Genomic DNA, 22,911 nt, shown 5'->3' with positions numbered 1-22,911 from the left:
GCATCCTTCAAGCATCATTCGCAGCTCAGTCGCTAGGACCATCTAGGTGTTGCACTTCTTACACTTTAGCTACTTCATCGCCGTGATACTTGTACTGATTGTTTATCAGGAGGATCAATAAATAAGCAAGAGACGCAGACAGTCCCAACCTTTTCCACAAGTTGCGGTCTCCATTTCCGCCATGGCGGGCCGTGACGAGGAGTTCCAGCTCTTCGACCAATGCAAAGTCTGTATAATTTGTTCCAAAGATCTCAGTCCTGATACAGCTCATCAGGTACACATATTCATTCTTAGTATTGTTGACTGTACGATCTTAATTCCACTGACTTCCCAATCTAGCTTGCATCAACGTTCGAGGCACATGGCGGGGAGACCGTGATCTACGAGCCGCCAGCAGACTTTCCGCCCCTTACAGAAGGATTCACACATCTGATATCAAATACCGTGGATTTTCCTGCATTTGATGCTGCTAATGATGCGCTCATACCCGTCGTCAAACCGCAATGGGTGCAGGCGTCTCTCGCGAAGAAAAAGTTGGCCAACCCGCGACAGTACAACCCGGATCCTAGGCTATTCTTGAACGATGTCGTCGTCATGTGCGGTGATATTCCAGAAGGGGATAAGGATGCGATTATTGGCGGCGTTTTGGCCAAAGGCGGCCTCTACAGTCCCAGGGTGTCTGGTATGGTCACTCACTTGGTCGACCTGACGATGGATTCCGACAAGGCGCGAATCGTCACTTCTCGAAAGCTGAACATCAAGATTGTGCTTCCTCACTGGTATGACTGCGATTACCCTACAATCTTTGATTGAACTCTGATTGACCGCATTTGAAGGTTCGATGACTGCCTTAAACTCGGAAGGAGAATCGACGAGCGCCCATATACTCTTCCAGATCCGGAAATCCTCCGCGCAGGTACAGACGCGCCAATTCGACCGTCGGAAAATCGCGATATCATTGGTGCCTCGACGCTAGAACCGACCAACCTACCAGCGTCTATCGTCACTGCTCATCCACGGCCAAACCTCGATGTTTTCCAAGGGAAAAAGATCATGCTTTCGGCAGATCTTGGGATCGGCATACATCTAACTAACACGATTGTCGAGGTGATCAGGGACGCGGGCGGCCGGGTGACATCGGACGTCTCGGAGGCAGATATCTACATCTGCCGGTACAGATCTGGATTCGGTTATCGCTTGGCATCAAGGTTGAATAAGGACGTTGGAAACCTCTCATGGCTCTACCATATGATCACCTACAATGCGTGGACCTCGCCGCTACGACGGATGTTACACTACCCCATCTCGCGCGTAGGAATACCCGGGTTCGAGGGGCTCAAAATCAGTCTGTCCAATTATGTTGGTGAAGCGAGAATCTACCTAGAGAATTTGATCACAGCCGCGGGTGCAGAGTGTACCAAGACGCTAAAGCAGGAAAACACACATCTAGTGACCGCCCATGGCCACAGTGAGAAATGCGCTGCTGCAAAAGAATGGGGGTTGCACGTCGTAAATCACCTCTGGTTGGAGGAAAGCTATGCTAAGTGGAAGATGCAACCGGTATCTGATCCCCGTTATACTCACTTCCCTAAGCGGACGAATCTAGGAGAGGTGGTCGGTCAGACACGCCTGGACAGATCTGTGTTAGAGAGCCACTTCTTTTCTTCTTTGGAGAGCACAACTCAATCATCAGATAGCCCTCGACAAGCAATGCAGACCAAAGACCAGAATGCCGATGCCGGAAAGACATCAATTGCCATGCAGCCACCTACAGTCAAGACCGTCGATGCTGAGACTGCGACACCGCGAGCAGCTGACAAGTCACGTAAAATTTCAGAAAACAAGAAGCCGCAGACGCCCGCACGTGCTCGCTTGGAGTCGGAGGGCAAAGAGAACGACACACCGTCTTCAACGAGCAGTCGTAAGTCAAAGGAAGCGGCTTTCAATCGACTCCAGGAACTCGCGCCAGATATCGCCTTGTACGAGAAGGAAAAGAAGCGGGTCGGAGGTGTGATATATGGCGGGCGAAGAAAGAGCGACGAAGACAGAGTTGTGCTAAACAATGCCAAGAAACGCAGATCAGTCGAACCGCAGGAAGAAAGTGACGAAGACAATGCGACAGGGGCGAAGAGACAGAAGAAGGCGAAACCTCCTATTTCCATGCACCTCCTTATTACTGGATATCAGAACTGGGTGGGTAATTTGAAGAAAGAGGATGCAGACAAGGTATGTCGCGAATTCATATTCAACTATATGCACCAGACCATGTTTGGCAAAGAGCTAACCATTATCAGCGCCAACTTCGCGATCTTGGAATCATGGTTGTGCAAGATGCACGAAGATGCACACATCTCGCCGCCCCATCTATACTGCGGACCCCCAAATTCGTCAACGCACTGGCATACGGTCCTGCGATAGTGAACATTGAGTTCATCACGGAGTGCCTCAAGAAGAATGAGCTTCTGAACCCTGACGACTTCCCCTTGGTGGACAAAGCCGCCGAAAAGAGGTTCGGCTTCTCTCTAGATAAAGCGAGGGCCAGGGCGAAGAAAAACAAAAACAAGCTCCTGCAGGGCTATCAAATCTACTGTGTTGAGTCCATCCGTGGAGGATTTGAAGCGTTCAAGTCCATTGTGGATGTCAATGGAGGGACCTGCACCCTTTTCCGCGGAAGGGTCTCTTACCACTCGCAGCGGGAAGAGAGCGAAGACGATAGCTCAGGGGAGGAAGAACTGAGTCGTAAAGAGGTCTACCTTCTTAGCAGTGTATCGCCCGAACATCAGAAGCTCTGGCCACGATTCTCACAATTGGCACAGAGCATGAGCAAGACACCACGAATCGTGCGGGTGGACTGGCTTCTGGACATTGCCATGTCCCAGGAGCTGCGCACGGCTGAGGGATATGAGCTGAAGGAAGACATGGTTGACCAGGGCGATCACTAGACAGGGCATCCTCCTAATTTGGGTGTTAGGTTTGCTGCATAGCCAAGCCGGTGTTTATTGGGAACTTACCTTGTATATGGTTATGATGGATCAAAGTCTGGATCTTTAGATATATGGGGTTTCTTTGCGGACAGATTTGATGCTGCGCTTAGCAGCTCTGTGCAAATAGTCATGCAGCTCCAGGATTTGACTTTAGCGTTTCATGACGAGCTCGGGTCAGAAAAATTTGACACCTTCCTGGCCTTCACTGCCGAAAACTTGGGCTTTGCCGCGTTTTACAAGAATGTTCAGAGACTTGAGCATCACGTCTGCATCCATACCATGCCATTCTAGAAAACATCAGCGACGCCTTCCTGAAGGACAGAAGCATAACCATACCTTGTGACATCGTAGCCTCTCCTTCCAGCAGCTCGTACACCGTCAGGACAACATTCTTCTGCCCTGTCGCTTCCACCTAGAATCAAAACTATCAGCAAGCTAGCCAACAAGCAGAGGAAAAGGAAGTACACACCCAATCTGCCACAATCCCCGCCCACTCCTCCGGTCTCCTCCACCAAATCCAGGCTACCGACTTACTTCCCCCATCGATCCATTCCGCGCGCCTCCCGCCACCCCCTTCCTCTTCGGGTTTGGCCATCCAGTCCAATACAGCCCTAGCCTCGCTCAGACTTAACCGTTTCCGCAGCGTAGCATTATGGAAGAGCGGGCTCTCGATCGCTTCAATCAGCGAGAGGCGGTAGATGCGATGATGGCGACACCAGGATTGGATGAGCGAGGACCATTTCTGGAGTTGGGAGAGGCGGGTTGTGCTGTTGGGTTGGCGGGTAAAGAACGGGGGGAAGGAGTAGGTTGGTGGGAATTGGAAGGTTGTTGTGGAGTGAGACTGAGACTGAGACTGAGACTGAGACATCTTCTCGTTTCCGGCGCTGGGAACTGGAGATATGGTTAGTATGGTTGTGGTTATGCTGTGAGAGGAGGTGTTGACTATACTGAGACCGATATTGATCCTGCGGATGCGGTACGGAATGGAGGATTGGCGGTGAGCCGATGGTGAGGGTTATTCTATGAAGGACTGTGAATTACTTTGCAGGAAGTTTAAATAAACAATATGATTTGACAAAAGGAGATATCTGACAAAGCGAAGAGAGCGATCGAGCTGTGTGGGGTTGCTCCGCCAAGCTCACCTCCAACATTCTGACGGATGTCAGTCACGCTTCCACTCAGGAAAAAAAGGTCCAATCCTCCGCCAGCACACCTCCGGCCATTGCAGGCATATTTGTCTATCAGATTTGCAATTGCTCATCACACTTCTAGGGCATTCTTCACTCGAAAATCATAAATCAATCCCAGAACAGAATTACAACCATGACACCACCCCCGCCCAAACGCCAAAAGCGGGACGAATACCGCAAAGCAACAGCAGAGGCCACCTCACAATCCGGCGCCAGCGACGTCGCGGAGATCAAGCTGCCCAAGAAGAAGTACTATCGCCAGCGGGCGCACGCAAACCCCTTCTCGGACCACCATCTGAAATAGTACGTCCCCACGCACATCTCTACTGACACTATCCATCGCTAATGTGTGATTACAGCCCCCTCAGCCCGGCGCACATGGACTGGTCATCGCATTATCCTGCTTTTGTGAATCCGGACCCGTCGCATATCAATCTCGCCGGGGCCCGGAGGCTCCTGAAGGATGTGGAGGTCGTGGATATCGGGTGTGGTTTTGGCGGGTTACTCATTGGGCTTGCGCCTCTGCTGCCGGAGTCGCTGATAGTCGGTAGGATACGGACATAGACACACGCAGAGAAAGGGCAGTGCTAACAGAGCATGAAAATCAGGCATGGAGATCCGCGTCTCGGTCCTCGAATACGTGACGACGCGCATCCAAGCCCTCCGGGCCCAGCAGCAGAAGCTCAGGGCTGCCACTGCAACCGCGACAGCAGCGTCGGAAACTCCGTCTCAGCAGCAAGCTCAGATAGACGGGAAACAAGCAAACGCAAACGCAGCTGCAGATGCAGCGTCACCCGCCCCCTCCACCGACACCGAGCACATGCCTACCACTCTCGTCCCGGGCTCCTATGAAAACATCTCCGCAATCCGCAGCAATACCATGAAATTCTTCCCTAATTTCTTCGCCCGACACCAGCTTTCCAAGATTTTCATTTGCTTCCCGGACCCGCACTTCAAGGCCCGCAAGCACAAGGCCCGGATTATCTCCGAGACGCTCAATGCTGAGTACGCCTACGCTCTGCGGCCCGGTGGGCTCTTGTATACCATTACCGATGTGGAAGAGTATCATCATTGGATTCTGAGGCATTTTGGGGTGGAGTTGGGAGCCGAGGAGGAGAGTGAGGAGAAGAGCACCAGTCCGAATGCGAATGCGAATGCTGGGGTGAGGGAACTCTTTGAGCGGGTTTCGGAGGAGGAGCTGGAGAAGGACGAGTGTGTGCGGGTTATGAAGGAGGCCACCGAGGAAGGGAAGAAGGTGGCTCGGAATAAGGGGAACAAGTACGTGGCTGTCTTTCGGCGAAAGACGGATCCTGAATGGCCTGCATGACTCTTTGTCATTGAGCAGAAACCAAGCGATCGCGGAATGCAGAATGAGTGCGGATGGTAATGGCATTGATAGATCTGAAATCATGCTATCCTTGTAAAGGATGCTGCCTGTCGAACTCCATAGTATGATTCAAACCAAAGAAAAAAAAAAAAAAAAAAAAAAAAATCCGTCTTACAGCACCCGCTGCATGCATAACATACCATATCGCTGTAAATCCCGCTTGTTTGCATATGCAGTCATCTCAAAACACGATAGTCAGAATTCGAGAAGATCAATCAAAAATGCAGACTCTAGATCGTAACCATCAATGGCAGCGTGACAGCACCTCATTTGCTCACCCTGCGGATGGACGAAGCGAGGCTGTGGTACAGCCTAGATTGAGTATCATCACTTGGGTGATGCCTTCAGTCGGATGCTCTCGCATCGCTCACATACAGCCAATTGGACCGGACCCCCAATGATCCGACCTTTAGACGTTCGCTTGGGCTCGCCCTCTCGCACAAAATACCGGCCATCCGGACCGAAACCGTTGCCACACTCGTGACAGACGAAGCATTCATTGTGCCATTGGCCCCCGACGGCGCTGACCACAATGTCCTCAAGGACAGGCTTCTTGCAGCCCAGGCATCGAGGCGCGGTGCGCCGAGAATGACATTGAAGGCACCACGCAAACCCGTCCTTTTCCACAAAAGGAGTGTTCGAATCGAAGGGCTATACATGATTAGTTCCCGTTCACTTACAACGTTGAACAAGGTCAGGACGTACATCACCGCATTCGGCACAGAAAAAATGACCAACATGCCACTCGGCCCCGCACGCAACGACAATTTCGCCTTCAATAGGGGTCTTACAGCTCTTGCACCTGGGGCTGAACTTCTCATGGAAATCCAGATGACAATAGAAGCGCAACAGACGCGCCTCCTCGTCGTCACTTGGCGCCTCCGCCAATCGCTCATTGCGCTTGGCCTCGGGCTCTTGATAAAAGGCGACACATTCTAAGGGCGTGTGGCAATGATGGCACACAAAGCACTCTGGGTGGAAGCGAGCCCCTGCGGCTGTGACAATCTTCCCTGCAATGGGAAGTGAACAGGACTCGCATTTCGCTGTTGGTACTCCGGAGCGTGTATAAGTTGACAACCAGGGCTTCTGTGAGGACTGCGCAGGTTTCGGAGGGGATGATTGAGTGTTGCGCTTTGTGATCACTGGATCTGGCAGAGACCTAGTACCTCCCTTTTCCTTCTGGGATGATGCTGCCATCTCCGAAATGGTGGGCTCCTTCTGGGCCGAAACATCTAAAACAGGTATCGATGGCGGCTCAGATACTTTAATAGCAGGGGCTGCAGGCTGCGGTGGTGGTGTGGGGGAGGCTGACTCCTGCCTCAGGCTGTCACGCTTTCGCGGTGACTGAGCCTCAGTGGGCTTCCAAGACGGGTCGAAACTCACGATTGGCCGGCCAACGCGATTACTGACGGCTGTGGGCATAGGCAACCTTGTGCTTCGGTCTTTGAGCTTCTTACTTGTAGCTGCCCTGATCTCTTCGCTGCGAATTTCAAGGCCATTCTTCGTACGAACGCCTTGATCGGCCTGCTCTTTGTCCGCATTCCCATCCGGGGCTGCTTGCGGGTGCGGGTCGTTCGTCCTATAGTCCGGATTTCTCGATTGGGTTGGATGTTGCTTATGTAGCTCGAACCGCGCCAACTTGTCAACGAACGGAAGACTGCTTAGTCTTCCCGGAAGGGGTCGAGAGCCCCGTGGTAGGGCATTGCGCGGCTTTGCTCTGAGAGCCGACGAATCGGATCTGGAAAATGCCGGTCGCTCATCCTCCTCGGGGCCACGAGTGTCTTTCGGTTCCTCGTAAATCGAGTCACGAGGATTTCGAAAAATCCCCCTCGATGACTCGTTACCAAATCTCGAAAGACATGAGTTCCCACCGCCTCTCGATTTCGAGGGCGATTCCTCGGCGGGCAACGCAAAGTCGACTCTGACATTCTTCCGCGGCGACGGGGACTTTGTAGGGCTGCTTCCAGAGTCCTCCAGCCCATGCTGGGGTTGTCTGTCATGCTTTACACCTAAACCTGTCCCACCAGAATCAGCAAAATGGCTGTCAGAAGAGCTTTCTGAGGTCGATCGATGATTATCCATGGGCCCACCAATTTTATCACTTTGGTTTTGAGAGCGGCCGGCGCTCTTTGGCGTCTGGGACGATCTGTCCAGGTCGGGGTTATGATACGGCGCATATGGGTTTTTGTAGGGCACACCGGGGTTCTGATGCATCCAGACTAGCTCCGTGGCTTCGTCTTGTGCAGCCTGATGGAGGCGGATCTCGTCATGCAAGTCCAATTCCTGCAACGCGTCCCGCAAGGAGCGTGCTTCTTCCTTCTCTACCCGCCGCTGACCACTCTCACGATAAACCGCATTGGGAGATGGAGGCGACGGGCGTGAGAAAACGTGCGATGGTGAGACATTCTTGCGTATCGGCACCATTCTTGGTTCCTGTACCAATGGTCGCCCGGCTGAGCTCCCCAGCGAAACGTGGGGTTCAAAGGGGCGATGGGTTGACAGAGAGCTGCTGGCTCGAGGTCGCTCTCTTTCGGGCGAAGTAGGCTGGGGGCCGGGCTGTCCATACATTGACATTGACGACGACGCGCGAGGAGGGAGAGCCTCACGAGGGGTTGCAACTGATCCGGTTGCTCTTGATGGAATGGGTCGTGATCCGCTCGGGCGGACAGGTCGGTTCGTTCGCAAGTCTTTCAGATAGTTTGCTGGAGATAAGTCGCCTATTAGCTCACGGTAATCACGGTGCCAATTCCAAAGGTGTCAATCTGTCAGAAAACTGTGACAATTTCCAAGAATGTCATGAGTCAGCGAGCAATGCAGACTCACCGAACTGATCGCTGGACATATAAGTCGGGCCCGGAGGGGTAACCTTCCGCTGGCCGTCTTTGGCCTTAGTATGGCCGGGAAGATGAGGTATATGCATCATTTTGGACTAGCTTCTTGAGATGTGAAGAAGTCTAAGATCACAGTAAGGAATCGTAAGGATTCAATGGAGTTGAAGATCGCTCTGATGAGTTGTTACCCTCAGCTCGGAGCTAAGTAGATAAGGTACCAATGGAGTCATGTCAGAGCCAATAGGCTCACAGACGGTGGCTGGAATAACAGGGATGGAATGAACTAGAGCGATCTTTTAGGCTGACTAGAGTTATGAAGAGTTAGTTAGATTAGATATGCTTAGATTGGATTGTTCAAGTAGAGTAAGGGTAAGTATTTGTAACTAATGCAGGGAATCTACGGAGTAGCGATAGTCTACTTGAGTTTCTCTTCTTATTGTTACCTTATCATATCCTCATCTTGGGCGATGGAAGAAGCTATGACCACCACAACAACAAAGCTGCAAACACGTCAAACTTCCCGTCGCGAGGCAACGCGGGGTTGTGCTTATGTCAGCATGAACACCTCATACTCTAACCCTAAACAGGACTAGCGCATTTCGGACATTTGCCCTCGTGGGAATAACTCCGTACTATGATGAACATGATGATATGGTGCCTAAGGTATGACTGGAGAAGGCAGACGTCAAAGGAAATGACAGCATGTAGTACAATATCATCATGTGAAATCATGTTTTAACCAGGTTTCCACTGAGCTTTGCATTCTGATCCATCGTCTCCAGAATCTCACCCCAGTTGGAGAGATACCCCAAATGGGCTTAATCTCCAACTTCAACTGCCAATCTCCAAAAAGAACAGACAATCTACCGAATTATCTACAGACTCGAGAGAATCCTCGTCTCCGCACCGGTTAATCGGCACGGTAGTTGCTGGTTGATCCTGATGCTGTCTTCCAATGACTGCGCTTGGACAGTCGGATAGATCGCCGAAACCGTATGGCCAAGGAGCCAAGCTGTTCCTAGAAGGCGTCACATTGATGACAGAGCAACCAATTTTCTCCCCTTCTCACCACAGCAGCTAGACTAGCCTAGGCTAAAAAATATTGTATCTGCTTATATCTCTCTTGCTAAAATTGGTCATGCTGTTCCTGATCACCTCTGTTTCTCTCTTCCCCAGATTACTCATGGGGTCCAGGTTCGGATTCTACTTACTGTGCTCCTAATATGTACAATTGAGTCGTGGGGATAAAACAAACACATGAACCGAGTTGGACTGCCTTCGCGTAGAATTCACCATCCAAGTTGCAATGGCAGATAATCCACCGATCGATATTACTCGTTCAAGAGAGCATGACCGAGATGCAGCCGCTGAGGACCCTCTATACAAACGGGACCATGGACAGGTCCTGGGTGGTTCTACATCAGTCGCAGAACGGGACCACAGAAATTCCCACGATGTACCTGATGGGGGTTACGGATGGGTCTGTGTTGCTTGTGTATTCTGGATCAATGCGCACACTTGGGGCATCAACAGTGTAAGTACGATGTCTCGCTGCCATGTATGCCTGGCGGAATGAGAACTAATCTTTCTATATAGAGTTACGGGGTCTTCCTTTCTTATTATCTCTCCCACGATGTCTTCCCCAACACCAGTGCATTGTCGTACGCCTTCACTGGTGGTCTGAGCATCTCCTGCGCGCTCCTCGTTGCACCGCTGGCCACACATCTAATCCATCTCTTCGGAACTCGGTTCGTCCTCAACCTAGGCGTCTTCTTCGAAACCCTGTCCCTGATCGGATCCTCCTTTGCCACGCAGAAATGGCATATCTTTCTCAGCCAGGGAGTCTGTTTCGGCTGGGGAATGGGTTTCCTGTTCGTTGGCAGCGTGGGGATCACTCCGCAGTGGTTCCAACGGCGAAGAAGTCTTGCAATGGGCATCAACGCCGCCGGCTCCGGACTGGGGGGTCTCATCTGGTCTCTTGCAGTCGGCGCTATGATCCCCCGGATTGGTCTAGGTTGGACATTCCGGGTCCTCGGTATCGTCGCCTGCGTAGTCAACCTGGTCAGCGCAAACCTCCTCCGAGACCGCAACAAAGCCGTCGGCAGCCGCTTCAAGGCCTTCCACCTGCCTCTGCTGAAACGGGCTGAATTCCTCCTCTTCCTCGGTTGGGGAATCCTAGCCATGCTCGGCTACGTCGCGCTCCTCTTCAGCGTCGCCAATTTCGCCCTCTCCGTCGGCCTCTCTCCGCACCAAGGCAGCATCGTCAGCGCTTTGCTCAACCTCGGCCAAGGCTTCGGGCGGCCCTTCGTAGGCATGTTCAGCGACAGGTTCGGCCGCATCAACATCGCCACGTTTCTCTCCTTCCTCTGCGGCCTCTTCTGCCTCGTCATCTGGATCTTCGCCCGCAGCATGGGTCTCGTCTCTTTCTTCGCCGTCCTCGTGGGCACCGTTTCCGGTACCTACTGGGCTACCTGTACCCCTGTAGCTGCCGAGATTCTCGGTCTCCGTGACCTCCCCAGCGGCCTTAGCATCACCTGGCTGATGCTCGTGCCTCCGACGACGGTCTCGGAGGCGATCGCCCTATTGCTGCGCGATAACAAGTCCGCAGATTCCAAGTATCTGAAGGTGCAGATCTTCACAGGCTTCATGTATATCGGCAGTGCGCTGTGTCTTTGGCTTGTCCGGGGCTGGAAAGTAGGCGACCTGGCTCGTGCCAAGGAAGAAGCTGTCGCTGCGGTGGACACCCGACAAGCGGGTGACTGTGCAGCTGGGAGTGCGCCGTCTGCTGGTGTAGCCGAGGACGCTGAAACCGAGAAACAGGGTCAAACGGTCGACCCTGCGTTCTCCATGCACACGGCGTCGAATCGGAACCCCTGGACGCCTGCGACACTGTTACGCGGCATGGTGGCTTTGAAGCGGGTATGAGAGATGTGCAACATCCTTGTTGTTGCTGGGTTTTCGCTTGACTACATTATGATACCCTACATACAGATTTCAATCTGCTCTTATTACATCACTCTAAGCTTGGAAGTATTATAGATTGAGTGCTCAAGCAGCCGTCGCAAATGTATGTTCGTACCGCTGAACGCCAGTAACCCTATGTCTATGTTTTACATCCGATATCGTAGTATGGCGAGTTCAAAACTTTTACTTCCCGGCCCCCAGAATCAATATCCGCACCCGTCTCTTTCCAGCTCCACGACCTCCTTCTTCCTTCACGGAGCTAACATTCACCTTGACTCGCTGGAAGAGCTCGACGGTGACGCCACGTTCCTTCTCAGGATGTCCCTTCTCGGAAACACGCAGCGTGTACTCCTCACCGTCGAAATCACTTTCACGTCGCACCAGCAGCTCCCGCCTTTCCTCAGCGGACCGGACCGCCGACTCCCCAGGGAGCACAAAATCCTCCAGGCGGACAACACCCTCAATTCCGAATCGGGGAACAAAGACAACCACGCCGTTCTCAAAGACGCGCATGACGTATCCTTCTTCCTCAATACCCGCATCAACGCCGTCGGCCGCCATCTTCTCCCCACGAGCCTTGAGCGCCTGTCCAACGTAATACTCGATGCTAGCACGGCCAGCGAATTGAGCATTTCGATGCCGGTAGTTGATATTCCGGCAGATGTCTTCGAGCCTGTTGCGTGTCATGACACCTTCAACCTGCGCCCGACCGTCTTCGCCTTCGTATCCAATCGCGGCTGCGAGCTGTCGGTGGACGAGCAAATCCGCATATCGTCTGATAGGAGAGGTAAAATGCGTGTAAATGGGGGAGGCCAGACCGTAATGGCGAAATTCTGACTCGGCATGTGCACCCGCACAAAAGTATTCTGCAGATGTCATACACCTGGTGGCAAGGATACGGACAAGAGTGTTGAAGAATGGGTTCTCTGGATCGACGCATCGGTCAAGCGAGTCAGCGAGGGCCCGCGAGCTCGAAACGTCGAGTTCCAGATTGCGTTTCTTCGAGAGCTGATTGATGAGCTCCTCAAAATTCTGTGGCGGGGGAGTGGCGTGTCGACGTAGCAAAGCGGTCTGGGAAAAGCTATCGTAGATTTTCGCCGCGACAGTGATGTTGGCGTGAAGCATGAACTCTTCAACGAGACTGTTGGTTGCAAGCATCGCCTTCGTCTTGACATCCGTAAGCGGGTCGCCAACTTCGTCGCTGTCCGTCTCGATTCGAACTTCCGGGGAGGCAAGATTCAGCGCTCCTGCATCCATTCGCTTCTGACGGAGGATTTTCGACAGACGGAGTAGGGTGCGCATGCTCTGAGTCAGCTCATCATTTTGCGAAGGGTCGTCGATGCGCTTTTGTGCCTGTTCGTAGCTGAAAGCCTCTCGCGAGCGAATAACGGACTTGGTGAATTCGGCAGAGACGACTTCAGCGTTCGGAGTCATCTCCCAGAGGACCGAAAAAGCGTAGCGCTCCACATATGGTTTGAGAGAGCAGAGATCCGTTCCGAGAAGATGCGGAAGCATGTCAATACGCTTGTCGACTAGGTAGACTGTCGTTCCACGGGCGCTAGCCTCTAGATCCATGGCATTGTTCGGTTTAACGAAATGTGACACGTCTGCAATATGGACGCCAACTTCAAAATTACCGTTAGGTAAGGGCCGCGCGTGCAGGGCGTCATCAATATCTTGACATCCAGGAGGATCGATACTGCAGACCAGAATATCCCGCAAATCTCTTCGCCCTTTCCACCCCACATGTTCCTTGTCGGCAGGAACTTTCCAGTCATGACCTTCTGGCGGAAGACAATCCAGAACGGCTTTGGGGAATGGTTTGTACTGTACGTCATACTCAAGAAGTAGTGCTTCCGTCTCTGCTCCTTTGGTCTCTAGTTCTCCTAGAGAGCGAATAAAATGCCCAGTAGGATACCGAGAATCGCGATCCCAGGCGTCAATCGTGACCAGAATCCGCTGGCCCAACAGGTCGCTAGCCTGCCGAGTGCGGACCCGGATCTTTGGAATGCGTTTATCCATGGGCAAGACGAAAACGTTCTGTTGCCGCCGTCCAGAGCTGGCTGACGCACCCGTCGAACTTTGATCAACATGTCCGACGTACTGGCGCCAATTCCGCTTAATGACACCCACAACCTTAGCTGTGGGCTGCGGCCTTCCTTCAGAGTGCTTGCCATGCGCCTTTTTTACCTCTTCCTGCAGAGCCTTCCGCTCCTTTTCTGTCACTACCTCTTCATTATCTTCCGCCTCTGGATTGTCGTTCCGCGTGACTGCTTCTTCGTCAACAAGCTTCGTCGATGGTGACTTCCACTGATCCTTCGGTAAGACCTCAATAACAACGACGTCGCCTGCAATAGCACGATTGCTATTATCACGACCCAGGATGAGGAGTGGCTTATCAAAAGCTGCGACATTCACAGACCCTTCCAAGTAGTTGTACGGCGAGACATTGAAGACGCCCTGATGTAGAGTGCCAGCCCTCAGTCCAGTCATAATTTTCGACATTGAGTAATACTCTGGATAGAACAGCTCGCCGCGAGCGCCCTTTGCGTCCCTAGCTTCCCTCGCCTCGCTGATCATGTCAAGTAACCGGTCGGCATCCTCTAATCCGGAGACGTAGTCGGACAGCGACAGCGCTGTCACACCTTCTTCCTTTGCTTTGCGAAGATTTTCCTTATCATCCGTAATGACGACAATTGCTGGTACCGACTTCTCCTTCTTGCCCCTCTTTAGCGTGCTGCGAAGGTGCTCAGAGTACCATTTTGCCACTGCCCGTACTGCTCGGTCATTTCGGTCATTGATGGACTCATTCTGACCTCGTCTCACGTGCGTTTCCAATCTGAACTCATTGAAGAATAGGTAAAACCGTTTTTCGTCCGTCTTGATTAAAGAAAGTAGGCGGTTGTAGAGTGGCAGCGACTGGTTCTTGAGTTCCTCGAGGACCGTCTGAAGAATGATAACGTCGTAGAAAGCTCCAGTATGTTCAAAGAGATCCATACCATTCAGCAGTGCGTTTGTATCAGGGATGAGGTAGTGACCGCGAGGGAAAGCGCTCGTGCCAGCGGGTTGATCGGAGAGGACGAAAGGCGCAACTATCCCACATTAGCGATCTGCCTCAGCATACTCCAGGAACTCCAACTTACTGTTGCCATTCGCATCTGCTGGCGCGATTGTAGGACATAGCGAACATAACTTGGACGAGCAAGGAATATCCTGTCTCAAATAAAGCTCACGTACGATCTTCTGCACCTTTCCACTTTTCGTGGACCTGATGAAGACTTTGCTGGTGACATTGGCGACCTGCGGATCAGAGGAGAGTTCCCTCCGAAGGCTCCTCATATTTATTTAAAAAGTGATCTAACTCCTGTCAGATCTGGTTTTGAATAAACACTGTGTACTTCCAGCCGCAGCGCAGTGATTAACGTTTTGTGCATGATCTGCTCCGGCGTTGGATCTCAGTCGGGGAGAGCTTGGCGGTTTTAGGTAAGCCCCTCTCTATCACTATCAGACTGTTATCGGTACTCTATCAGCAGTCACCATCCTACAACCCATTATTCGTTGTTCCCGGATTGTATATAGACACTTTTCTATTAAAACGCACTCATAGACTAGCCTCTAATAACAATGGCCATTGCAGTAAGAGCCTAGGACACCCCGATCTCAGCTCAGATCCACCTTACTAATCGAACCGTAATAGGCAGTCGGGCAACTATGCTCAACAGCGAGTATGACTTCGAATTTGGCTCAGTGTCAGACACTGGTGCGCAAAGCTGTGGCATCTGGTGCTAAAGTATAGTGCATTCTACCTCTTCTTCCACTGACGCTTAGACGCTTCTGAGACTTTGATCGCCTAATGCGGAACAGGCATTATTCCTACCAGAGGCAGCAGACTACATTGCCTCTTCGCCAGCAGAAAGCATATCACTTGTACGATCCGTGCAAGACAGTGTGTTTGTGCAGGGACTCCAGCGCGAAGCCAGGCAGGCAAACCTACATATCAACGTTGGCATCCATGAACCGGCGCCCAACGGCAAAGTCAAGAATACTCTGATCTGGATTGATGATAATGGTATTATTACTCAACGCTACCAGAAGATACATCTGTTTGATGTAGACATCAAAGATGGGCCGGTCCTCAAGGAGAGCGCGTAAGTTGATCCTAAGTAGAAAGCATGCATGCATGACTCACCTTTGCGGTATAAGGAGCGTTGAAAAGGGCAGGGAAATTCTGCCGCCGTTCGACACCCCTCTAGGACGTGTTGGTCTCTCCATTTGCTTCGACGTGAGTCTAGTGTCCAAGTTCCAAACTCTGATGAGCTGAGCTCATAATCTTACATACTATTTACAGCTGCGCTTCCCTGAAATCAGTCTAGCCCTGAAGCGTCAGAATGCCCAAATCATCACATATCCGTCAGCTTTCACTGTTCCAACGGGACAGGCGCATTGGGAAGCGTTGCTCCGAGCAAGAGCTATCGAGACACAGGCGTATGTAATTGCTGCAGCTCAATCTGGTCCGCACAATGAAAAGCGAAGAAGCTATGGCCATTCGATGATCGTTAATCCATGGGGAGAGATCGTGGCGAAACTCGGAGACGAATATCGAGAGCCCGGAATCGCTACCGCGGAGATTGACCTGAACCTCTTGGAGAAGGTTAGGAGGGAGATGCCCTTATTAAGGAGAACTGACATATATCCAGAGGTATAATACCTGATCTGATTGCTAAGACATTCAATCCAAGCCTAGTAGATCTTGGTCATGTTAGAGGCTACTTCTTAATACCTGCTACGTAATGCTCGTCTCAAGCGCCCTCCAAGGCAATCAACAAACATTGTCTATCAAACTCGAAATTCCCCCCCCCTTGAAAAGATTCCTTGAATGACTTCATTTGACTGTGGAAAATACAATGACGACAAAATCCCCCTGCGTGGAACAAGAGTTGAAGGAACGAACAATGATTTTGAAAAAGCAAGTCGTCTAGATTGGGCTCATACGCCATATGGATCACAGACCAGGCTTGTGGGAAGGCGCTTTTCATAGCCGATCGCTCTATGTACAGTGTACAAGGGAAAATCGGGAATAATGCGATCACTTGTGCTGAACCTTGTCAGGGTCCTCCAGGATGCCCTCGGCCTCCAGCCTTCGTCGGGCCTCCTCCAAAGCCCACGTTTGTATCCTAGAAGACAATCAGTATCTATGTCCTCAGATAATCAAGTAGATATGGTACAGCCGCTCTGAAGGAAAAGGCCGCCCATGAATGGCTGAAAGTGGGGATGAAGCGTACGAGGTATCAGGCTTGAAAATGTATGCAACACCAGCAGCGAGCAAACTGCCAATAAATCCGTAGTACCAAATGTTCTCCCATCCCTCCTTCACATATTTCTGACCTGGCTTGACGCCGAAGAGCCACCCGGTGGGAGGGTCATAGTGATTACCGTGGTCAGCGGCGCGGAGAGTGTTCCGGGTCGAGAAGCCCTTAGTGTTCTGAGGCCCACGGAAAAGACAACGAGCACGCAGGGCTTGCGACAAAGGGCGAGCAGACATTGTGATTATTGTGACGGACTCTGGCAGTGTTCCTTCGAAGAGCCGGTCGATAATCGTGAGGGCGACGCTAAATAGAGGACCCCTGCCAAATATGCTAAAGAGGTACTTCGGGGATCTGTAAAAAACGGTATAGACTGGCGACAACCGCTCTGGGTTCAATTGGACAATAGATCGATTCGCAGCTGTTGATGAGGCTGCGGTATGTAGAGGGGCGCTGAGTGTCCAGTGGTTGATGTTCGTGAAGCCGCAAAAGGCCGATGGAGGCGGGATCTTAGAGTCACCACCCTAGTCCCTATTGAGGTAATCTAGACGCCGCCTTTCTGCCTGGTATTACAGGCACCCATTATACACCTCAGGCAGGAGCCATCAACGCGCGACGCGTCTCCATTTACCCCATTTCTTAAGGTAATTGTACTACATCAGGACAATCACCAGCCATGCTCTGGACGGATGTTATACTTGGACTTCTGCTTGATCAGGAAACAACACTCCTCTCTCCAACGTCCTACATCGATGGTAGATACTACATTCTACTCATCGCTACAGCTCGTGTCAATCTGTGTAGTCCTTGAATTTCCAGGCAGAATGAACCGATGTGCTACAGAAGGCTGAAATCACCAACATTTCTTGAGCTATGGCTGGAAACTCGGACTCCTACCCGATATCCTCGAATTCACGTTCCAAGTTGAATGCCTTCCGGTTCAACAATCAACAAGCGAACAATGGAGGAAAGTCGCCTACGAAGTCACCATTAAGAGCAGGTCATGAAGACAAAGAAAACCAAACTTCATGGTTGAACGGAGTGGTCAAACCACTGCAATCAGAACCAGGAAAAGAAGAGCCTTCTAGCGAAGTGAACGAGCCGAAACCAGTCAAAGAGTGTCCTCAGACGCCAGGGAACAGGATACCCCTGGCAGACCTCATTAGCAATGCAGAAGACGCATTCAACCGAGCACCAGGACAAGAATGCACGCCGGAAGATCATGTTATCTGGCAGCATGTACCTGCGAGCTCGAACCCGGACACACTCTCTCAACCTTCTGCAACAAGAAAGAAACGGCGCCACAGCTCATCCCCGACCAGCTCTCCATTAGGTGGAAGCAAGGGTGAACGGAAACGGTCCTTTGATATGCAATCCTTCCAAGCGCTCCTCAAAACACCTCAGAGCGATCTCGCAACAGACCTGTGGAACAATTACCTGGGCAAGGCTTCGATCAATCCAGAGGACAGCTTTCCTCCTCACCTAGCTAATCTTCTCTCGTCTTCACCCCAGACTCCTGCCACAGCCGGCACCAGTAGGGATTCTTCGGGACTGAGGAGGTCCGCTAGTTGCAATGCGGAATGGCCCACATCTAAAGCAAAACGGAGAAGATTGAATGGACAAGAGTTTGGTAGTGGTCGCAACATCTTCTCTCGATCTAAGAGTAATGTACTGGAGTCCGCAAATACGAAATCTTCCAGACTCAACTTTCTATTGGAAAAGATTGAGAGAAGCTTGCAGAATCCCTCTGTCGCTCCAGCAGAAATGTCTAATTCTTCGCCCGTGCCGAAATGCAAGCAAGTGCGATGGAGCCGATCGAAATTTCCTATCGAGAAAAAGGTCGCTGCGCAAATTCCAGAGCAAGGCATTGAGGACGACGACGAGGTTGCTCACCCACTTGTACAACCAAACGAAGCCGAAGGCGTAGGAGCCTCTTCATCTGATTTCGGTGATGATGACTTGGATGAGGGTTTTCTCACCTTGGCCGAAGCGTCTGAGGACCCATTCCTTGAACTAACCCGGCCCAACAACTATACGAATCCAATGAATGCCCAAGCCCCTGTCGAATCTACTATGGAGCAGCGTCGAAGACAACTCGGTACTTTGGGAGACTCGAACCATAACGCAAGAGTTTCTGATTCGGGCAACCGGGAGCTCAGTTTCGACAAAGCTTTGAACAGTGACGAATTCGACGATGACTTTGACGATATAGAGGACCTTCTTGCCGAATGCGATGGAACAGCAGGCTTGATTCCTCCAGGACCGACAGCGTCAGAGAAGCTGTTGGCTAATGAACAACCTTGTATAAAACAGAATACGAAACGACCATCTGAAACAGAAGGATTTAACGGCACTTCCAAGGAGAATTTGGAAACATCCTCTGGTGACGAGTTTGATGATGACGACTTTGATGTGGAGGCTATCGAGCAGTCTATGCAGCCAGGTAGAAATGGATCAGTCAACGTTCGTCGCTCTTAGTTGGTATTTTCTATAGGATTTTGCTAAGTACAAAAGAGCTAGATCTCCACAGACCGACAAGCTATCAAACGATATTTGATTGTTGATATTGCAATGAATACGTATATCACTGAAAGAGGTCGCACTCAGCCAGAGCAGGTTTGTCGTGCCGAAATCATCAGATATGCCATTGATGGCTAACAAATCTGACAGGTGCTGTTGGTTCAGGATGAGAGAACTAAAAACAAAAAGGCAGTAATCTTGCGAGAATCTTGGTTTGACAGCCCATGCAGTAAGGGCGCATATATTCACCTGACCGGCGATTTCGATGCAGCAGGGCAGTGCATTGTCGATGATGCCCATAATATGATTATACTTCACCCAGATCACCTAATATCTGCGACCGTTGTTGCAGACTCGATCAGTTGCCAACGAAGAGCAGTTCTTCAGGACCGTATCAAGAATTCGAGCGACATTAGCAAGCCTCAAGTGTTCGGAAATATCTTTCATGAGTTCTTTCAGGAAGCTATGAAAGTCAACAAATGGGACCTGAAGTCTTTGAGGGCTTTAGTGGAGGCTATTCTTGTCAGACACGTTGAAGACTTATACTTGATCCAGATGACCGTTCCGGAAGCCGTCGAGTACATGATGAGCAGAGTCCCAGCTCTGAAAGGCTGGGCAGAGGTCTTCCTTCGGCCCACTCCGAGTGTAAGTGCATCCTGCAGGAGTTGGGACGCTTTGGTAATTAATCGCCCTTCCAGGCCGAATCCATCGTTGAAGACCGGCATAGCTCCAAGGTCAATTTGAGCATCAATAAGCTGCTTGAGGTGGAAGAGCACATATGGTCTCCGATGTATGGACTCAAAGGCAATATTGATGCTACAGTCCAAGTTGCATGCAATGATGGGGAGGGCAACAGAAATCTTGTTGTCCCTCTGGAGCTCAAGACAGGCAACAGAGACACAAATCAGGCACACAGGGCTCAGACTGCGCTTTATACCTTGTTGCTTTCTGATCGCTACGGTAAGCTTTCCAGCCGCAATTACTCTCCGGACTTTGTCTCACTGATTCTACGTTTTCAAGACGTCGACGTAACCTTCGGGCTACTTTATTATCTTGAAATATCGAAGATATTTCGCATCCGTGGTGTCAGACATGAGCTCTTGCAAATGATCCAGGAACGTAACCGGCTGGCGGGTTTTGTCCGTGAAAGACTCCAACTTCCACCGATGGTGAAGAAGCCAGGCATGTGCAACAGGTGTTACTCAAAGACGCCTTGCTTGATCTATCATAAGCTTGCGGACGACGGAGATGGCGAAACTAGCGGACTTGGCGATGAATTCGTCAAGGCTATGGACTATTTGACGCCCCAACATCGAGACTTTTTTAAGAAATGGGACGATCTGCTGACGAAGGAGGAACAGAGCATGATGCGATTCAAGCGAGAACTCTGGACTTTGTTGAGTAGTGAGCGAGAGGCTCTCGGGCGTTGCTTCGGGAATGTCGTGATTCAACCAGGGTCCGCATACGAGGACAAAGAGAGCACAAAGATTAATCGCTTCAGATACACCTTTGTCAAGAAACATCCTTTGCCTTCCTTCTCTTTCACTGAATCGCAACTGACCGTGGGAGAGCCGATTGTTGTATCCGATGAGAAAGGTCACTTTGCGCTCGCCAACGGATACGTTGTGCAGGTCAGCCCAAAGCACATAATAGTCGCAGTCGATCGGAGATTGCACAATACAAGAACAAAGACAAAGGGATTTGATGCGAGCAAAAACCAATCATTCCGAGGCATCGCGGAACTTCTGGGAGATGGGCCCTTACCTTCAGCTACTTCTCACGAGCCGGAGGAGGAGATTCTTTATCGACTGGATAAGGACGAATTCAGCAACGGCATGGCGATCGTTCGAAACAATCTCATTTGCATGATGGAAAAGGACCTATTTCAAGCGAATCGACTCAGAAAACTCATTGTTGAGGGAGAAACACCCATTTTCAAGCCGTCACCATCAGCTTTTCCATTGTCTGACTCCGCCAAAGCAAGCCTAAATGTCGATCAGAAAAGAGCCATAGAAAAAGTCATGAGTGCGCGAGATTATGCGCTAGTTCTTGGTATGCCCGGCACAGGAAAGACAACAACCATTGCCCATATCATTCGAGCATTGGTGGCGCAAGGAAAGAGTGTTCTCTTGACGTCGTACACGCACACCGCAGTCGATAATATCCTACTAAAGATCCGAGATGACAATTTCCGCATTCTGCGGATAGGAGCTACTGCAAAGGTGCATACTGAAGTACAGCAGTTTGTCGATCTTGCGGCAGTCCCTAAGTCCACCGTCGAAGAGCTGAAAGCATCCTATGAAGAGTCACAAGTAGTCGCGACGACTTGTCTTGGGGTCAACCACAATATCTTCAATAGACGCGTATTCGACTATTGCATTGTTGACGAGGCCTCGCAAATCACTCTTCCAGTATGCTTAGGGCCGATCCGAATGGCGCGCACATTCATTCTTGTTGGGGACCATTACCAACTGCCACCTTTGGTGCAAAACAAGCAAGCTCAAGAGGGAGGACTCGATGTCAGTCTGTTCAAGCTCCTTTCCGATGCACATCCTGAGTCGGTGGTCAATCTTGAACACCAATATCGGATGTGTGAGGATATTATGGTCCTTTCCAACAATCTTATCTACTCGGGACGTCTGAAATGTGGAACTCCTGCGGTTGCATCGCGCTCCTTGGATCTGCCCAACATTGGCGGTCTCAAGCTGCACCATATCAACCAACTACCGCAGTCATCAAATCAACGGCAATTCTGTTTGGGCACGAACCAAGGCCGCTGCTGGCTACGGGACGTGCTTGATCCGTCTGCAAAGAACCGTTTTATCAACACAGACACGCTTGGGATCCCAGCCCGAGATGTGGCAAACGGCACTATGATTGTAAATCCAACTGAGTCTTCTATTTGCGCACAGCTCGTGGAGTCATTGGTTTCGTGCGGCATACCAGCACGTAACATTGGTGTTATCACTTTCTACCGCAGCCAGCTCTCCCTGTTGAAGCAGAATCTTCGTCGATACCTACCAGAGCTTGAAATGCATACAGCAGACAAATTTCAAGGCCGAGATAAGGAAGTCGTGTTACTAAGCTGTGTTCGGAGCAACGTCGACAATAACGTTGGCGATCTTCTCCGAGATTGGAGACGGATCAACGTCGCCTTTACGCGTGCGCGGACTAAGTTGCTCGTTATTGGAAGCAAGAGTACTCTGCGGGACGGTAATGACCTGCTTCGCAAATACATAAGCATGGTGGAAGAACGAAGATGGGTATATGATTTGCCCAAAGGTGCTTTGGAAAGCCACATCTTCAACTGCGACGTGAGCTTTCCTCCATCACTCGATGCAGACAAGTCACCATCCAAGGGAAGCAGAAGTCTCCCAAAGACTTCTCCTTCGCCGAAAGCACCTCGTAATCCCCTCAGCCCAATAGAGGGCCAACCATCGCGTCGAGGTCTCAAGAAACCCGCTAAGACAGGAGCCAAACTTCTAAGCGGGAGTAATGTCATTGGAAATAGACCTGTGTTACAGGACGTGGTAAATGAACTCATTGGTTAATGACTCGCGAAGTTGGTGCGCCTATGGATAAATTTGTCTCGTTTTTGCTTCATTGGTCTTGAGTTTTGTATAACTGTTTTACCTTGGTTGATTGTCTTCTTCCACTGGGTTGGGGCGATAACAGGATCTCATGGAGGTTTCTGTTTTCTTGCTGGTTTTCATTTGGATAATACCAGAACCT

General features: G+C 50.9%; 9 protein-coding genes across 9 annotated transcripts; 5 read left to right on the top strand and 4 right to left on the bottom strand.

Annotated features, from left to right (window-relative positions):
• Window positions 1-24: 24 nt before the first annotated feature.
• Window positions 25-2,942, top strand: AFUA_4G12310 (BRCT domain-containing protein; the record flags this gene model as incomplete). Its single annotated transcript, XM_746507.2, has 4 exons — window positions 25-274; window positions 340-779; window positions 837-2,226; window positions 2,295-2,942. The coding sequence occupies exons 1-4, from the start codon at window positions 182-184 to the stop codon at window positions 2,940-2,942; spliced, it is 2,571 nt and encodes an 856-aa protein (XP_751600.1). The 5' UTR covers window positions 25-181.
• Window positions 2,943-3,158: 216 nt separating this feature from the next.
• On the bottom strand, window positions 3,159-3,852 carry AFUA_4G12290 (ESCRT-II subunit protein VPS25; the record flags this gene model as incomplete). The annotated part of the gene is made up of 3 exons (XM_746509.1): window positions 3,159-3,271; window positions 3,321-3,396; window positions 3,454-3,852. The coding sequence occupies 3 exons, from the start codon at window positions 3,850-3,852 to the stop codon at window positions 3,159-3,161; spliced, it is 588 nt and encodes a 195-aa protein (XP_751602.1).
• Window positions 3,853-4,307: 455 nt separating this feature from the next.
• Window positions 4,308-5,649, top strand: trm8 (tRNA (guanine46-N7)-methyltransferase; the record flags this gene model as incomplete). Its single annotated transcript, XM_746510.2, has 3 exons — window positions 4,308-4,477; window positions 4,534-4,721; window positions 4,783-5,649. 3 exons carry the CDS (start codon window positions 4,308-4,310, stop codon window positions 5,499-5,501), a joined length of 1,077 nt encoding a protein of 358 aa, XP_751603.1. The 3' UTR covers window positions 5,502-5,649.
• Window positions 5,650-5,888: 239 nt separating this feature from the next.
• AFUA_4G12270 (LIM domain protein) lies at window positions 5,889-8,484 on the bottom strand (the record flags this gene model as incomplete). The annotated part of the gene is made up of 3 exons (XM_746511.2): window positions 5,889-6,212; window positions 6,267-8,263; window positions 8,385-8,484. 3 exons carry the CDS (start codon window positions 8,482-8,484, stop codon window positions 5,889-5,891), a joined length of 2,421 nt encoding a protein of 806 aa, XP_751604.2.
• Window positions 8,485-9,043: 559 nt separating this feature from the next.
• On the top strand, window positions 9,044-11,358 carry AFUA_4G12260 (MCT family MFS transporter). The gene is made up of 2 exons (XM_746512.2): window positions 9,044-9,926; window positions 9,989-11,358. Exons 1-2 carry the CDS (start codon window positions 9,699-9,701, stop codon window positions 11,315-11,317), a joined length of 1,557 nt encoding a protein of 518 aa, XP_751605.1. The 5' UTR covers window positions 9,044-9,698; the 3' UTR covers window positions 11,318-11,358.
• Window positions 11,359-11,379: 21 nt separating this feature from the next.
• Window positions 11,380-14,773, bottom strand: AFUA_4G12250 (exosome catalytic subunit DIS3). The gene is made up of 2 exons (XM_746513.2): window positions 14,500-14,773; window positions 11,380-14,448 (listed from the first exon to the last, which is right to left on the bottom strand). Exons 1-2 carry the CDS (start codon window positions 14,693-14,695, stop codon window positions 11,540-11,542), a joined length of 3,105 nt encoding a protein of 1,034 aa, XP_751606.1. The 5' UTR covers window positions 14,696-14,773; the 3' UTR covers window positions 11,380-11,539.
• Window positions 14,774-14,828: 55 nt separating this feature from the next.
• Window positions 14,829-16,061, top strand: AFUA_4G12240 (carbon-nitrogen hydrolase family protein; the record flags this gene model as incomplete). The annotated part of the gene is made up of 5 exons (XM_746514.2): window positions 14,829-14,992; window positions 15,054-15,146; window positions 15,221-15,504; window positions 15,560-15,638; window positions 15,705-16,061. Exons 1-5 carry the CDS (start codon window positions 14,981-14,983, stop codon window positions 16,059-16,061), a joined length of 825 nt encoding a protein of 274 aa, XP_751607.1. The 5' UTR covers window positions 14,829-14,980.
• A 381-nt stretch (window positions 16,062-16,442) lies between these two features.
• AFUA_4G12220 (uncharacterized protein) lies at window positions 16,443-16,898 on the bottom strand (the record flags this gene model as incomplete). Its single annotated transcript, XM_746516.1, has 2 exons — window positions 16,443-16,530; window positions 16,639-16,898. 2 exons carry the CDS (start codon window positions 16,896-16,898, stop codon window positions 16,443-16,445), a joined length of 348 nt encoding a protein of 115 aa, XP_751609.1.
• A 409-nt stretch (window positions 16,899-17,307) lies between these two features.
• Window positions 17,308-22,887, top strand: AFUA_4G12210 (bifunctional ATP-dependent DNA helicase/ssDNA endodeoxyribonuclease DNA2). The gene is made up of 5 exons (XM_746517.3): window positions 17,308-19,122; window positions 19,180-19,275; window positions 19,330-19,824; window positions 19,878-20,139; window positions 20,200-22,887. Exons 1-5 carry the CDS (start codon window positions 17,533-17,535, stop codon window positions 22,728-22,730), a joined length of 4,974 nt encoding a protein of 1,657 aa, XP_751610.2. The 5' UTR covers window positions 17,308-17,532; the 3' UTR covers window positions 22,731-22,887.
• The last annotated feature ends 24 nt before the right edge of the window (window positions 22,888-22,911 follow it).

Source organism: Aspergillus fumigatus, chromosome 4 (genome assembly GCF_000002655.1).
Source record: "Aspergillus fumigatus Af293 chromosome 4, whole genome shotgun sequence".
Taxonomy (NCBI): domain Eukaryota; kingdom Fungi; phylum Ascomycota; class Eurotiomycetes; order Eurotiales; family Aspergillaceae; genus Aspergillus; species Aspergillus fumigatus.
The sequence above is the reverse complement of the archived record's forward strand: the minus strand, read 5'-3'. Positions and strand labels throughout refer to the sequence as shown.

Bases quoted from the DNA above. Each gene is read 5' to 3' on its own strand.
- AFUA_4G12260 (XM_746512.2), top strand. From the start codon at position 9,699: ATGGCAGATAATCCACCGATCGATATTACTCGTTCAAGAGAGCATGAC. The intron at 9,927-9,988 runs GTAAGTACGATG...CTTTCTATATAG, and splicing joins ACACTTGGGGCATCAACAGT to AGTTACGGGGTCTTCCTTTC.
- AFUA_4G12250 (XM_746513.2), bottom strand. From the start codon at position 14,695: ATGAGGAGCCTTCGGAGGGAACTCTCCTCTGATCCGCAGGTCGCCAAT. The intron at 14,449-14,499 runs GTAAGTTGGAGT...AATGTGGGATAG, and splicing joins AGCAGATGCGAATGGCAACA to TTGCGCCTTTCGTCCTCTCC.
- AFUA_4G12210 (XM_746517.3), top strand. From the start codon at position 17,533: ATGGCTGGAAACTCGGACTCCTACCCGATATCCTCGAATTCACGTTCC. The intron at 19,123-19,179 runs GTTCGTCGCTCT...CAAAAGAGCTAG, and splicing joins GTAGAAATGGATCAGTCAAC to ATCTCCACAGACCGACAAGC. The intron at 19,276-19,329 runs GTTTGTCGTGCC...CAAATCTGACAG, and splicing joins GTCGCACTCAGCCAGAGCAG to GTGCTGTTGGTTCAGGATGA.